The following is a 12,221-nucleotide window of genomic DNA, read 5'->3' as shown; positions in this document are numbered from 1 at the left end:
CAACTTTTAGCTACGGAAAGAGAGGGTGGTCGTAGATCACAGCCGACGAAATTATCAAACTCGGCCTAACCTAAGCTCAACCCAATTTTAGAAGATCAAGGTCAGGTTGGGCTTGAGTTAGTGAATTTAAGCCTGATGGTCGGGTTAGGTTGAGGGTTCTATTACTTGAGTTGAGCATGGGTGGGTTTACCCTTCAACCGTGCTTGTAAGCTGTATTTTTTTAGGATAATGTTGAAGTAACATTGAAATGTACATCGTGGGAGACATTTCTGACTTGGATTGAGTACGACTCTTTTTTTTATACTTGTAGGCCAGCTTTTTTATTTGGTCCCAATCATTAGACAAGTAAAACTTGGGGCACGATATTTAGGCCTAAGTAACACCAGGCCTTTAACGGTCCGGCTCAAGCCCATTAACAGCGGGGTTTTAGACTTTCAGTCAACTGACTTTGAAACAAGAGCGAAGCGATGAAGTAGGGTTTACATCGGACCCTCTTAGCCTCTTCTCTTCCAGACTTCCAGTTCCTCTCTCTCACTTCATCCAGAGAAGATTTTCAGGTCAGTTCTAAGAAGCCCCTTAGTTTTCTTCATATTTACTTCGACTCCCTCACTTCTGCAACTTAAAACTGCATCTAAAACCATAAACCCTAGTTCACTTTGTTCCAAAAAAAAAACTAGGGTTTTTTTCTTCCTATCCATGATTCGAGGTTTCTACAAAATTTGAACGTTTTTGTGTGTAGATTTCTAGGGTTTCTCGTACGATTTCTTCATGTATCTCTACAGTTTAACTCTGCAACAAGCAACAGGCATCGTTTGTGCCACAAATGGAAACTTCGTTGGTGGAAAATCGCAAGAAATTGTCGTCGCGAGAGGTAAAGTTCTCGATCTCTTACGCCCTGATGAAAACGGTAAGCTTCAAACGATTCTCTCAACCGATGTCTTTGGAGCAATTCGATCTTTAGCTCAGTTTAGGTTAACTGGTTCTCAAAAAGATTATATTGTTGTTGGATCTGATTCGGGTCGAATTGTGATTCTCGAGTACAACAAAGAGAAAAATGTGTTTGATAAAATTCACCAAGAAACTTTTGGGAAATCGGGTTGTCGTCGGATTGTTCCGGGACAATATCTAGCGGTTGATCCAAAGGGTCGTGCTGCAATGGTTGGTGCTTGTGAGAAACAGAAGCTTGTTTATGTGTTAAATAGAGATACTGCGGCGAGGTTAACAATTTCGTCGCCATTAGAAGCTCATAAATCACACACTATTGTGTACTCAATCGCGGGTGTTGATTGTGGTTTCGATAACCCAATTTTCGCTGCAATCGAGCTTGATTACTCAGAAGCTGATCAGGATTCGACTGGTCAGGCTGCAAACGATGCCCAAAAACATCTTACGTTTTACGAGCTTGATCTCGGGCTTAACCACGTTTCTAGAAAATGGTCCGAACCGATTGATAATGGTGCCAACATGCTTGTAACTGTCCCTGGGGGAGGGGATGGTCCTAGTGGTGTTCTTGTTTGTGCGGAAAATTTTGTTATTTATAAGAATCAAGGACACCCGGATGTCCGAGCTGTCATTCCTCGGCGGGCTGATTTACCCGCGGAGCGAGGTGTTCTCATAGTGTCTGCTGCGACACACAAGCAAAAGTCGATGTTCTTCTTTCTGTTACAAACAGAGTATGGAGATGTGTTTAAGGTTACGTTAGAGCATGATAACGACCGTGTTACGGAGTTGAAGATTAAGTATTTTGATACAATGCCTGTTACGGCTGCAATGTGTGTTCTCAAAACGGGGTTTCTATTTGCTGCATCAGAATTTGGGAACCATGGTTTATATCAGTTTAAAGCTATTGGAGATGATGATGATATAGAATCTTCGTCGGCAACGTTGATGGAAACGGAAGAAGGGTTCCAGCCTGTTTTTTTCCAGCCTAGAGGGCTTAAGAATCTAGTTAGGATTGACCAAGTCGAGAGCTTGATGGCAATCATGGACATGAAAGTAATAAATCTGTTTGAGGAGGAGACTCCTCAGATATTTGCTCTTTGTGGGCGAGGCCCTCGTTCATCCCTACGGATACTAAGACCAGGTTTGGCTGTCAGCGAGATGGCAGTCTCACAACTCCCGGGTGTCCCCAGTGCTGTTTGGACAGTGAAGAAGAACGTGACTGATGAGTTTGACGCATATATCGTCGTGTCATTTGCAAATGCAACCCTTGTGCTTTCGATTGGTGAGACAGTTGAAGAAGTTAGTGATAGTGGGTTTCTTGATACTACCCCTTCTCTTGCTGTTTCTTTATTGGGGGATGATTCTCTCATGCAAGTACACCCAAATGGGATCAGACATATAAGGGAAGACGGGCGTATTAATGAATGGAAAACTCCGGGGAAGAGAACGATTGTGAAGGTTGCTTCGAATAGACTTCAAGTGGTTATCGCTTTAAGTGGTGGGGAACTTATATATTTTGAGATGGACTTAACAGGTCAATTGATGGAGATTGAAAAGCACGAAATGTCGGGTGACGTGGCTTGTTTGGACATTGCTCCGGTTCCTGAAGGACGGCAGAGGTCTCGGTTCCTTGCAGTTGGTTCCTACGACAACACGATTCGCATCTTATCTTTAGACCCGGATGACTGTATGCAGATTTTAAGTGTGCAGAGTGTATCTTCACCTCCAGAGTCTCTCCTCTTACTTGAAGTTCAAGCATCGGTAGGAGGGGAAGATGGTGCCGATCATCCTGCTAGTGTTTTTCTTAATGCTGGTTTACAAAATGGGGTTCTATTCAGAACTGTGGTTGATATGGTGACTGGGCAACTTTCGGATACCCGTTCTCGTTTCTTAGGACTGAGGGCCCCCAAACTCTTCTCTGCTATTGTAAGAGGTCGGCGGGCAATGCTTTGTTTGTCAAGTCGGCCATGGCTTGGGTATATCCACCAAGGGCACTTTTTGTTGACTCCTCTTTCATACGAAACTCTTGAGTACGCAGCCTCATTTTCGTCCGATCAGTGTGCGGAAGGTGTGGTTGCTGTTGCTGGGGATGCATTGAGGGTTTTTACTATTGAAAGATTGGGAGAGACATTTAATGAAACAGTTATTCCTTTAAGATATACGCCCAGGAAATTCGTCCTTCATCCTAAACGGAAACTGTTGGTTGTGATTGAGAGTGATCAGGGAGCATTTACTGCAGAAGAGCGTGAAGCTGCGAGGAAGGAGTGCTTGGAGGCTGCTGGAATGGGGGAGAACGGAAACGGTAATGTGGAACAGATAGAGAACGGTGGTGACGATGAGGAGAAGGACGATCCTCTTTCGGATGAGCAGTATGGTTATCCGAAGTCGGAGTCAGACAAATGGGTCTCTTGCATCAGAGTTCTTGAACCGAGGACTGCGAAGTCGACATGTCTACTTGAGCTTCAGGATAATGAGGCTGCATTTAGTATTTGTACCGTGAATTTCCACGATAAGGAATATGGAACTCTTTTGGCTGTTGGTACGGCGAAGGCATTGCAGTTTTGGCCTAAAAGAAGTTTTACGGCAGGATTTATTCATATTTATAGGTTTGTAGAAGATGGAAAGCGTCTTGAACTTTTGCATAAGACACAAGTGGAAGGCATTCCTCTTGCTTTGTGTCAGTTCCAAGGACGATTACTTGCTGGGATAGGACCGGTGCTCCGATTATATGATTTGGGGAAGAGAAGGCTGCTTAGGAAATGCGAGAATAAGCTTTTCCCCAACACAATTATCTCCATTCATACATATCGAGACAGGATCTACGTTGGTGACATACAAGAGGTATGTTCTTTAAGAAAGTTAAATATTATTTCTTTTATTTATGGTTCTATCACTTCTTAATTGTGCAGGTAATTCTGTCTGATGAAACTGATGAAATTTTGTGGAGATAACTTTTCAAAAATAAAAAATAATAATTGTGTACATGCATCTGTGTTTTGTGCTATCATTTGATTGTATCCCTTAGTTGCACATTTCTTACAATGTTAACTTGTGTTTCAAAATCATGTTCACTCTGGTTAGTACTATGAGATAAAATTTTTGGATAAGAAATTTAGAGAGTTGTATCATTAATGCTTGTTGATGGTTTATGAAAATCGCATTGCATAATTATCTTTCCTCTGGTATTTTTCTTATGATAGTGAATTATGAAATTTTGGATTTTGAGGATATTTAAGTTCCCTATCTGATGATAGACCCAAAGTATCTCCCTCCTTTCTCACTCATGTAGTAATTTCATGACAGCGAAAGAGTAAATGTCTCCACCGTTAGGCCCCAAAATGGACGTCAGCTATTTTAAACATTGATCTTGATAGACAATTTAAAGAAGTAAGTAGACTGTAATTGATTCTTTCAGGGTCTTCAGGTTACTAGGGTGTGGGAAGCCCCTACTAAAGTGGTTAAGGTCTCTTTATCCAAAAAAAGAGTGGTTGAGGTCCTTCTTAGGACTTGTGAATGACTACCAGAAGAAATCCATTAGCATATACTTGGGGTTGGCCCGGATCATTAACTAATCTTCTCAAGAAAATCTTGTTGAAGAGTGGTTGGTATATGGTGTTTTTAGCTCAAGCAATTTGATCCAAATTGTTGTTCCATGCCTTACCTATGGGAACATGGTCATGCCTGTGGTAAGGAACAAGTCTGAAATATTTTGTCATTTGTTATAAAAATACAGAACAGTGTAAATATTGAGAAATTTTACATGGTTACTGTCAAGTTAATGAAGAACAATGAGAGTTCAGAGATATGGGAAGCTCAATTTTCACCTGTTTTGCAACAATTTTTTTACTAGGCTTTTGTAATTTATTTATTTATTTGTTGGCTAGGCATATTGTTATGTTGAATGCTCTACCCAAGAAGTTAATTCTCCCCCTCCCCCCTCCTAATTCTCATTCCTGTTTCCTAACCTCCTGCGACTCCCATGTCCTACTACTGCTGCCATAGTTCCATCTACAACACCTTTAACTGTCTCCTAGGTTAGAAATTAAGTCAAATCTATTAATTTTAGCCAAACAATAACTTGCTTTTGGATAGTCGAGTACGAAAAACTTTATGATGGTGAATATCTTATTCATATAAATACTTGAATTTATTTGATAAGAAATATGCTAACTGCTTCTCATTGGTGATTGTTTTACAGTCATTCCATTACTGCAAATATAGACGGGATGAAAATCAGCTATATATATTTGCAGATGATAGTGTTCCCAGATGGCTTACATCATCGTACCACATAGATTTTGACACCATGGCTGGTGCAGACAAGTTTGGGAATGTGTACTTCGTGCGGCTATCACAGGACGTCTCGGACGAGATTGAAGAAGACCCAACTGGTGGGAAAATAAAGTGGGAGCAAGGGAAACTGAATGGTGCTCCCAACAAGTTAGAGGAGATCGTCCAGTTTCATATTGGTGACGTTGTCACGTGTATGCAGAAGTCATCTCTCATACCTGGAGGCGGTGAATGCATTATTTACGGAACTGTGATGGGAAGTTTGGGGGCACTGCTTGCATTCACCTCAAGAGAGGATGTTGACTTCTTTTCTCATTTAGAGATGCATATGAGGCAAGAACACCCTCCTTTATGTGGAAGAGATCACATGGCGTACCGATCTGCTTATTTCCCGGTGAAGGTAATGGTACAAAATTGGATTATCTTATTGTGATATTTGCTTATCCACCAAATTCAATCCATTGGTCGCAATTATATCATTCAGAGTAATGTCAGTATGTAGTGCTTAAAATGGGTTGGACTCTGTCTCGATCTGAGTAAATCCTATTCAGATCCAGGATTTTTTATCTGGATCTGAATCCAACCCGACCCGAATGGTTTGATTTGGGCCGGGTTGTGTTGGATAATTCAGGGTCGATTAACATTTTTTCTAGAGTAATGTTGAAGTGACCTCAGGCTGGAACCTCATATTGCACTTCTTGACATGAAAGTGTATGAGAACCATAGATGGCTTTCTTCAAGATACGAGTGAAAAAGCATCTATGGTTCCTATCCACTTTCACTGCAAGAAGTGCCATATGAGGTTCCAGCTTGAGTCACTCCAGCACGACTCTTTTTTCTATTATACTTCTTTGCTAATTACTATACTATTCTATTTTCCATTATAATCCTTTTATTTATAAGAACTCACGTTGTATTAAAGTAGTAGAAAATGATATTTTGAAAAATCTAAAAATATATTTTTCAAAGTAATCTCTCATTCGGATCTAGCCGGATATAGGGATAGATTTGTATCCAACCTGGACCTGACTCGGATCAAGGGACACCAAACCATATTTTACCCAGTTTTTTATTCGGGTCTACTCATAAGGGGTCCAAACCCGTTAAAATTCGGATAAAATCCAACCCTTTTAATGCCCTATCAGGATGTTCCAGTGCCTTATCCCTTTTGAAAATCAGAGTTTTATACGTATCCATTTGTGCAGTTGGCTCTTGTTTGTGGTTGGTTGCTTCGCAAACAATTTTCATGAAGTTTTATTGGGAGAGAAAATGATGATTTTTGTCTGCTATTATAATATCTAATTTTTTCCTTCAGTATTTTTCCCATTTCAACTGGTAAAAAAATAGATCAATATTATATGTTCGAATTAACCTTAATATTTTGGAATGATTTTTGCAGGATGTGATTGATGGAGATCTATGTGAGCAGTTCCCCACTTTACCACCAGATTTGCAGAGAAAGATTGCAGATGAACTTGATAGGACTCCAGGGGAAATATTGAAAAAACTTGAAGATATTAGAAATAAGATAATCTGAGCAGGATTTTGTATAATGCCCGTTCTGTTAGCAGACTTGAATCATTTTGTTTTACTGATTTTCTAATATCGTTACTGTAAAGTTATTATTGTATAACTAGGAAATCATTCCATGTGGCCCAGGAAACGATTGATCTATTGTCACTCTCACTACAATCTGGTTCCATCGTGAGATCAAGAGACCCCTGACAGTTTTCTTTGGCACTTTTGTTACCCTGGTGTAATATTTTCAGTATCTAATCGAAACGATCTTAAGTGGTTATTAGGAAAATGATCTTTGAAAATTTGCACCGAAAGGGGTTTCCTAGTGTTACCATATTTGGCTGTTTTTTTACTTGAAATGTATAGGCCAGTAGTCTCTATGTTGATTGGTTCTTTGCTACTGTTAAAATAATCTTGATGGAGCTGTGCAGGATTCAAGACTCTGGGCTTATCCCCGACACTGAACACTCGAAACATCTCCATATCAAATGTTTCCCTTCCCCTGCAACCCAACCACCTTTGCGGCAACCTCAAAAGATTGCCAATGATGGGTACAATGTGTATCTGGTGAGAGTTCACTTCTCTTGCTTGTCGTGGGAAAGGTCAGCAAGCTTGAGAGGACGAACTACACCACTATACTTGACAGCATGGAGAAGAAAGATGTTGGGCTTGTTTAAAGGCACCTCTATTCAGAATATGTCTTCACCCACTAATAACAAACCACTAACTCGCTTGTTATCAATGAAAATCAAGATATTGGATTTACAACAATGTGGTTCAAGTGCATTGGAGCCATGGTTTTAAAACTCGGTTTTGCGTCTCGTCTTATCCATGCCAGATACTAAGTTGTCTAAGACGAGTTTTCCGATTCCGATATGTTTGAGACATCTCGTCCAAAAATTTGAAAAATGAATGTGTGGTATTAAATCTCGTTTTAAAAATTGACTTGTCATGATTGGAGTTACCACATAAATCCCATACAAGTTTCTGTGAGAACTTAAAATACACATAATTTTTCAATGATAGTACCCTTGTTTTCATTATTATTTAAATAATGACTAAAATACTTCTACGATGCTTTTAAGCTATCAAATAAATGATCCAAAGACCAAACATTTAATATATTTATCAGTAATTCTTAAGAAGCTATTTCCCAAAAAGCAAATCCCACCAAACATGGGCACTTTCGCGATAAAAACCAATTTTCTTACCCTGAAAAGTCGAATTTTGAGTGTGAAAACTGTCGTCGATAGGTCTAGAACAACGTGCCACCACTACAGTGGTGCACACCCATTTTCTTGGTCTGGGAGTCTGGGGTTTTGAGCATCGTATTCGCTTTTCTGTTCTTTCTATAATCTAGAAATTTGGAATCTTGTTCGTTCCTTTAGCCACTCAATTATATCATAGAACACAATGTTGATGTTTTCAATGGGTTCTCCAGAAGTGAGGGCATGCCACATTCCTGGATACAACTTTAAGGTTTTATCCACACTTGATGCCGACTCGTATAATAATTTGCTTATAGTTGGATCCGTCACTTTGTCATCTTCTCCATGAATGATAATAAAGGGTAGCGAAACCTGAATTATAGACGTAAACTTGATTATTAATTATCAAATTAGTGTGTTTGGAAAAGGGAAAAAAAAAAAAAAAATTATGATGTAGAATTTCTATCTACAATTTTGATCTAGTCATATGATTCAATGCGAGAAAATCCCCTTAATTTTTCTTGTGTAAAGTTTAGGGTAAATTACAGTTTCACCCCTATAGTTTGGTATAATTTCATGTTGACCCCTTATTATTTTGATAATTTCACTTACCTTTGCTTTCACTAATTGTATTAAAATTCAGATATTATTTTACTATTTTACCCTTTTGTTTTATTTTTATTATTACAAAAAAATAACTTTTAAAACGATAATTAAAAATGCCCCCGTCTAAGCATTCACATTCTTAAGTATGAACCCATTTTTTGATGGGGATATTTTTGTTTATCAAGAAAAATAATATTTTAAAAATGATAAAATGGTGCTTTTAAAAATAAAATTCACTTTTTAATGAAAAAAAGAAGGAGTTAAGTTCTAAACTAAGTTTTTTTATCATCTCATTTTCGTGGAAGACAAAGAGGTGTGATAAAGATGGGTCCCGGTATAGGTATAAAAGATCTAATATTTTTTATTTTGATTTTATTTCGACAAATTCACTATTTTGGAGTTTGTTCTTTCTTCGATAGGACCCTTCAAATAGAAATCAAAAAGCTTATGTTTCATTGACGGCAAGTTGATAGAAAGGGGGTAATGAGCTTATTAGATAACTTAAAAGCAAGGTAAGTGCAATTATCAAAACTTTAGGGGTCAACATGGAATTATGCCAAATTACAGGGGGTTAAAGTGTAATTTACCCTAAAGTTTATATTAAATAAAAGAAGAATGGGGGTGGGGGTAATGTGGGCAACTTTCCCAAACTTTTCTTTACTGGGGGGGGGGGGGGGGGTAGAGTTGTCCAACAAATTAAATTTTATGCTATCGTCTACCAAATTAAATAATTTAATTTATTCTAACCATACTAATTCGGTGACAAGCAAATTAAGCTTAATAATTTTCTTAGAGGGGAGTTCAATTTAATTTTAAAATATAACAATAGAAAGGATGTGATACATGACAACAAATTAAAATAATATTATTAATTAATTAATTAAAGGTTGAGTTATGTAGACTTGATGGAAAAAAAATCATAAAAAACATGGAACCCCAACTATTAAAACAGTAAATCCAATTGTCGATATTTATTCTCGGGTTCCATGGTGGATTCAACAATTGGATTTCATGTTTTAACATTCACGATCGCATGTTTTATGAATCATTTTCATGAGATAACAATCATTAATTAAAGGCTTAGGATCCATTGAATCATGAAAAAATATATATACAAAATCCAACTGTTGAGATTTATTCTTGAAATACATGTTTTATCACAATAATTGGTTTTTTTTTCATAAGTTATCGATCTTTGATTAAATATGATTTATTTATTTATTTAATAAATTCTCACCTGTTGAAGGTTTTCTTCTATGTCTAAACTAGTTTTGAAAAGTTCGATCATAGTATGCAACCGAGGCCTTCCTTTGTAGCAATATGGATTCGAGCGCACCTAAACATATTACATGTTCAAGATCTTAAGTCACATTTCAGCAATCAATAATTGGAATGAGATTCATATAATTAAGATTATTCGTATTATGCACCATAGTTTAAAACTCGAAAACTCATCTCGAATGTCTCACGAGTTAATTCAACAACTCCTGAGTCGATTTGGACAAGTCAAATAAAAATATACCAATTTTACAAATATTTAAAAAATACTCATATTTTGTTCTCTAAAAAATAATATTACTTGATCGAGTTTTGTACCAGACTCGACCCAGTTTTGTGTTGAAACTCAATAGTTTTTCATGTTAACTTCCTCGAATGTTCCATAGAGTTTCTGGGCCGAGTTAAGAAATAAAAGGCTTAATCAGCCCATTATAAAGTTAAAAAGTAGGATGTGGGCCTTGGCCCATTTGGTGTTATTTTAAGATAAATTGTTTAATAAATACTAACAAGCCCATATAGTAAGAAATTAAGAAAATAAAAAAAGAGAAACTTAACAGATATTAGATTAATTCACCTCAGCTCTTACTTCAGGTTCTTTGATTGCAAGATCAATAATATCTGGAGATGTACCAACTTTCCAAGTAGGAATAATATTGCAAAATAGAGATAAAAGTTTCTGAACCAAAGCAGTAGGCTTCATCTCATCTGCAATCTGTAAATAAATATAATCATGTTAATTCAAAATAATATTTAAAAAATGATTATTTTCTAATATATATATATTTAAAATTTTCTTATTAAAAAAATAAAGAGAGGAGACAACCTTGCACATGGGAGCAACCAAGACAACACCATCCCAATAGTTTGGATTTTTTCTGTGTAAGAGAAGAGCCACAGCTCCTCCCATAGATTCTCCTAGAAGAAATCTCAGCTTTCTTTTATTATCTTTTTTTTCTATAAATCCAAGAAGAAAAAAAATGTGAACGTTATTAAAAAAATCACATAAAATAAAATATAAGTATTTGAGAACTAATTATCTAATTCTAACCACATATGCTTGTAAAATAGGTGGCACAGTCGTTAACAAGATCATTGAAGCAAGTAATGTATCCTTGCAACCCACTTGACTTGCCATGGCCTTCATAATCTGTCCCATAAACTGCGAAACCCACCTTTGCGAGTCGAGTTCCAGTACCTGAATCAAAAACCCATTAATATTTTTATTGTTTTTTTTTTTTTTAATTCTGAAAATTCAGTATTTTTAGTTTCCAACAAAACATGAAAACGAATAATATTCACCTTTCATGGAAATGCTACATTCCATGGCGTATCCTAGCAAAAAAATAAAAAATAAAAAAATAATAATATTAGAGATTAGATTAATGTTTTATAAGGTAAAAGGATTGTATTTGTTGAAATAAATACCATGGCAGATAAAGATTAAGGCTTTGGGTTCTTGATTTGATGGTAACCATCTACATGTATAAAGATTCATTCCTCGAGAATTTGATATAAATTCCTGTAAGAATTAATTACCTTAATTTTTATTTGGAGAAAAGAAAATGACCCATTAATTAAAATTTTGTGAAATTTCAATGAAACCAACCTCTTCAAATCTGATAGTTGTCATCCCTGTTGCCTGTTAAAATTTTAAAAAAAAAAAAAAAAATTTAAAAAATTAAAAAAAAAAATTAAAGTAAGACAAATCAATTATTGATCAAACCATGAAATGGGTACATAGAAATGATGAGTATCTGAGTAAAGTAAGAAGTAAGAGAGCTAACCATGAAGAAGTGCTCTTAGAAACAGGTGAGAGAGAGAGAGAGAGAGAGAGAGAGAGGTGGTAGTTGTTTGCTGTGGTGTATTTAATATTGTTTTGGAAGCATTAGCCTCAACCTTGGTTTAAGGTTATCTATCAAACAAACGGTTGAGATTCTAGGGAATCTTAAGGAACTGTCAGTTTCCCTAAAAAGAACTTACACTCCAAGACTGAACTTAGGAAATCTGTATTTTTTTCTTAAATCTTAACCGTCTGTTTGATGGAAAGCCTCAAACGATGTTTATACCTTACCATATTATTTCCGTGGAAAATGCTGGAGTGACTGCTTAATTCACGACATTTCACACTGCGCTTATATACTTGAATACTTCTCCTCCAGATACGATTGAGTGCACAGCATGACACCACCACATCAGCGCAGCGTGAAACACAATGAGTAAGGCAGTCACTTCAGCTCGACTGTATTAGCATAGATGGGTACAAGTATTCTTCTTGTTACGGTGGTGGTATATTTTACAGGGGAGATCATCCTTTGTAGTAGTTATTTCATGTAGTACTTGTTGGTGTTTAATGAAAGGTTGAGATATCGTTGCATTAGA

The 12,221-nt window shown here is 36.8% G+C and overlaps 2 protein-coding genes across 5 annotated transcripts; one reads left to right on the top strand and one right to left on the bottom strand.

The window, feature by feature from the left end:
- The first annotated feature begins 418 nt into the window (after nt 1-418).
- LOC147399905 (spliceosome-associated protein 130 A) lies at nt 419-7,039 on the top strand. 2 transcript variants are annotated; one of them, XM_086445466.1, is made up of 4 exons: nt 419-557; nt 740-3,783; nt 5,141-5,632; nt 6,632-7,039. In XM_086445466.1, the coding sequence occupies exons 2-4, from the start codon at nt 769-771 to the stop codon at nt 6,767-6,769; spliced, it is 3,645 nt and encodes a 1,214-aa protein (XP_086301592.1). In that variant the 5' UTR covers nt 419-557; nt 740-768; the 3' UTR covers nt 6,770-7,039. The 2 variants fall into 2 exon arrangements, with proteins under 2 accessions (XP_086301592.1, XP_086301591.1); XM_086445465.1 differs by having other exon boundaries at nt 455-3,783.
- Nucleotides 7,040-7,789: 750 nt separating this feature from the next.
- LOC147399904 (caffeoylshikimate esterase-like) lies at nt 7,790-11,379 on the bottom strand. Of its 3 annotated transcripts, none has more exons than XM_086445468.1 (7): nt 11,268-11,379; nt 11,142-11,174; nt 10,891-11,037; nt 10,666-10,796; nt 10,429-10,554; nt 9,802-9,900; nt 7,790-8,330 (listed from the first exon to the last, which is right to left on the bottom strand). In XM_086445468.1, exons 1-7 carry the CDS (start codon nt 11,335-11,337, stop codon nt 8,100-8,102), a joined length of 837 nt encoding a protein of 278 aa, XP_086301594.1. In that variant the 5' UTR covers nt 11,338-11,379; the 3' UTR covers nt 7,790-8,099. The 3 variants fall into 3 exon arrangements, with proteins under 3 accessions (XP_086301594.1, XP_086301593.1, XP_086301595.1); XM_086445467.1 differs by having other exon boundaries at nt 7,794-8,330; nt 10,417-10,554; nt 11,268-11,378; XM_086445469.1 differs by lacking the exon at nt 10,891-11,037 and having other exon boundaries at nt 7,794-8,330; nt 10,417-10,554.
- Between the last annotated feature and the right edge of the window lie 842 nt (nt 11,380-12,221).

The sequence above is a fragment of the Akebia trifoliata genome, chromosome 6 (genome assembly GCF_017979445.1).
Source record: "Akebia trifoliata isolate Shusen 1 chromosome 6, ASM1797944v1, whole genome shotgun sequence".
Lineage (NCBI taxonomy): Eukaryota > Viridiplantae > Streptophyta > Magnoliopsida > Ranunculales > Lardizabalaceae > Akebia > Akebia trifoliata.
Note: the sequence above shows the minus strand (reverse complement) of the source record. Positions and strands in the feature narration are given on the sequence as shown.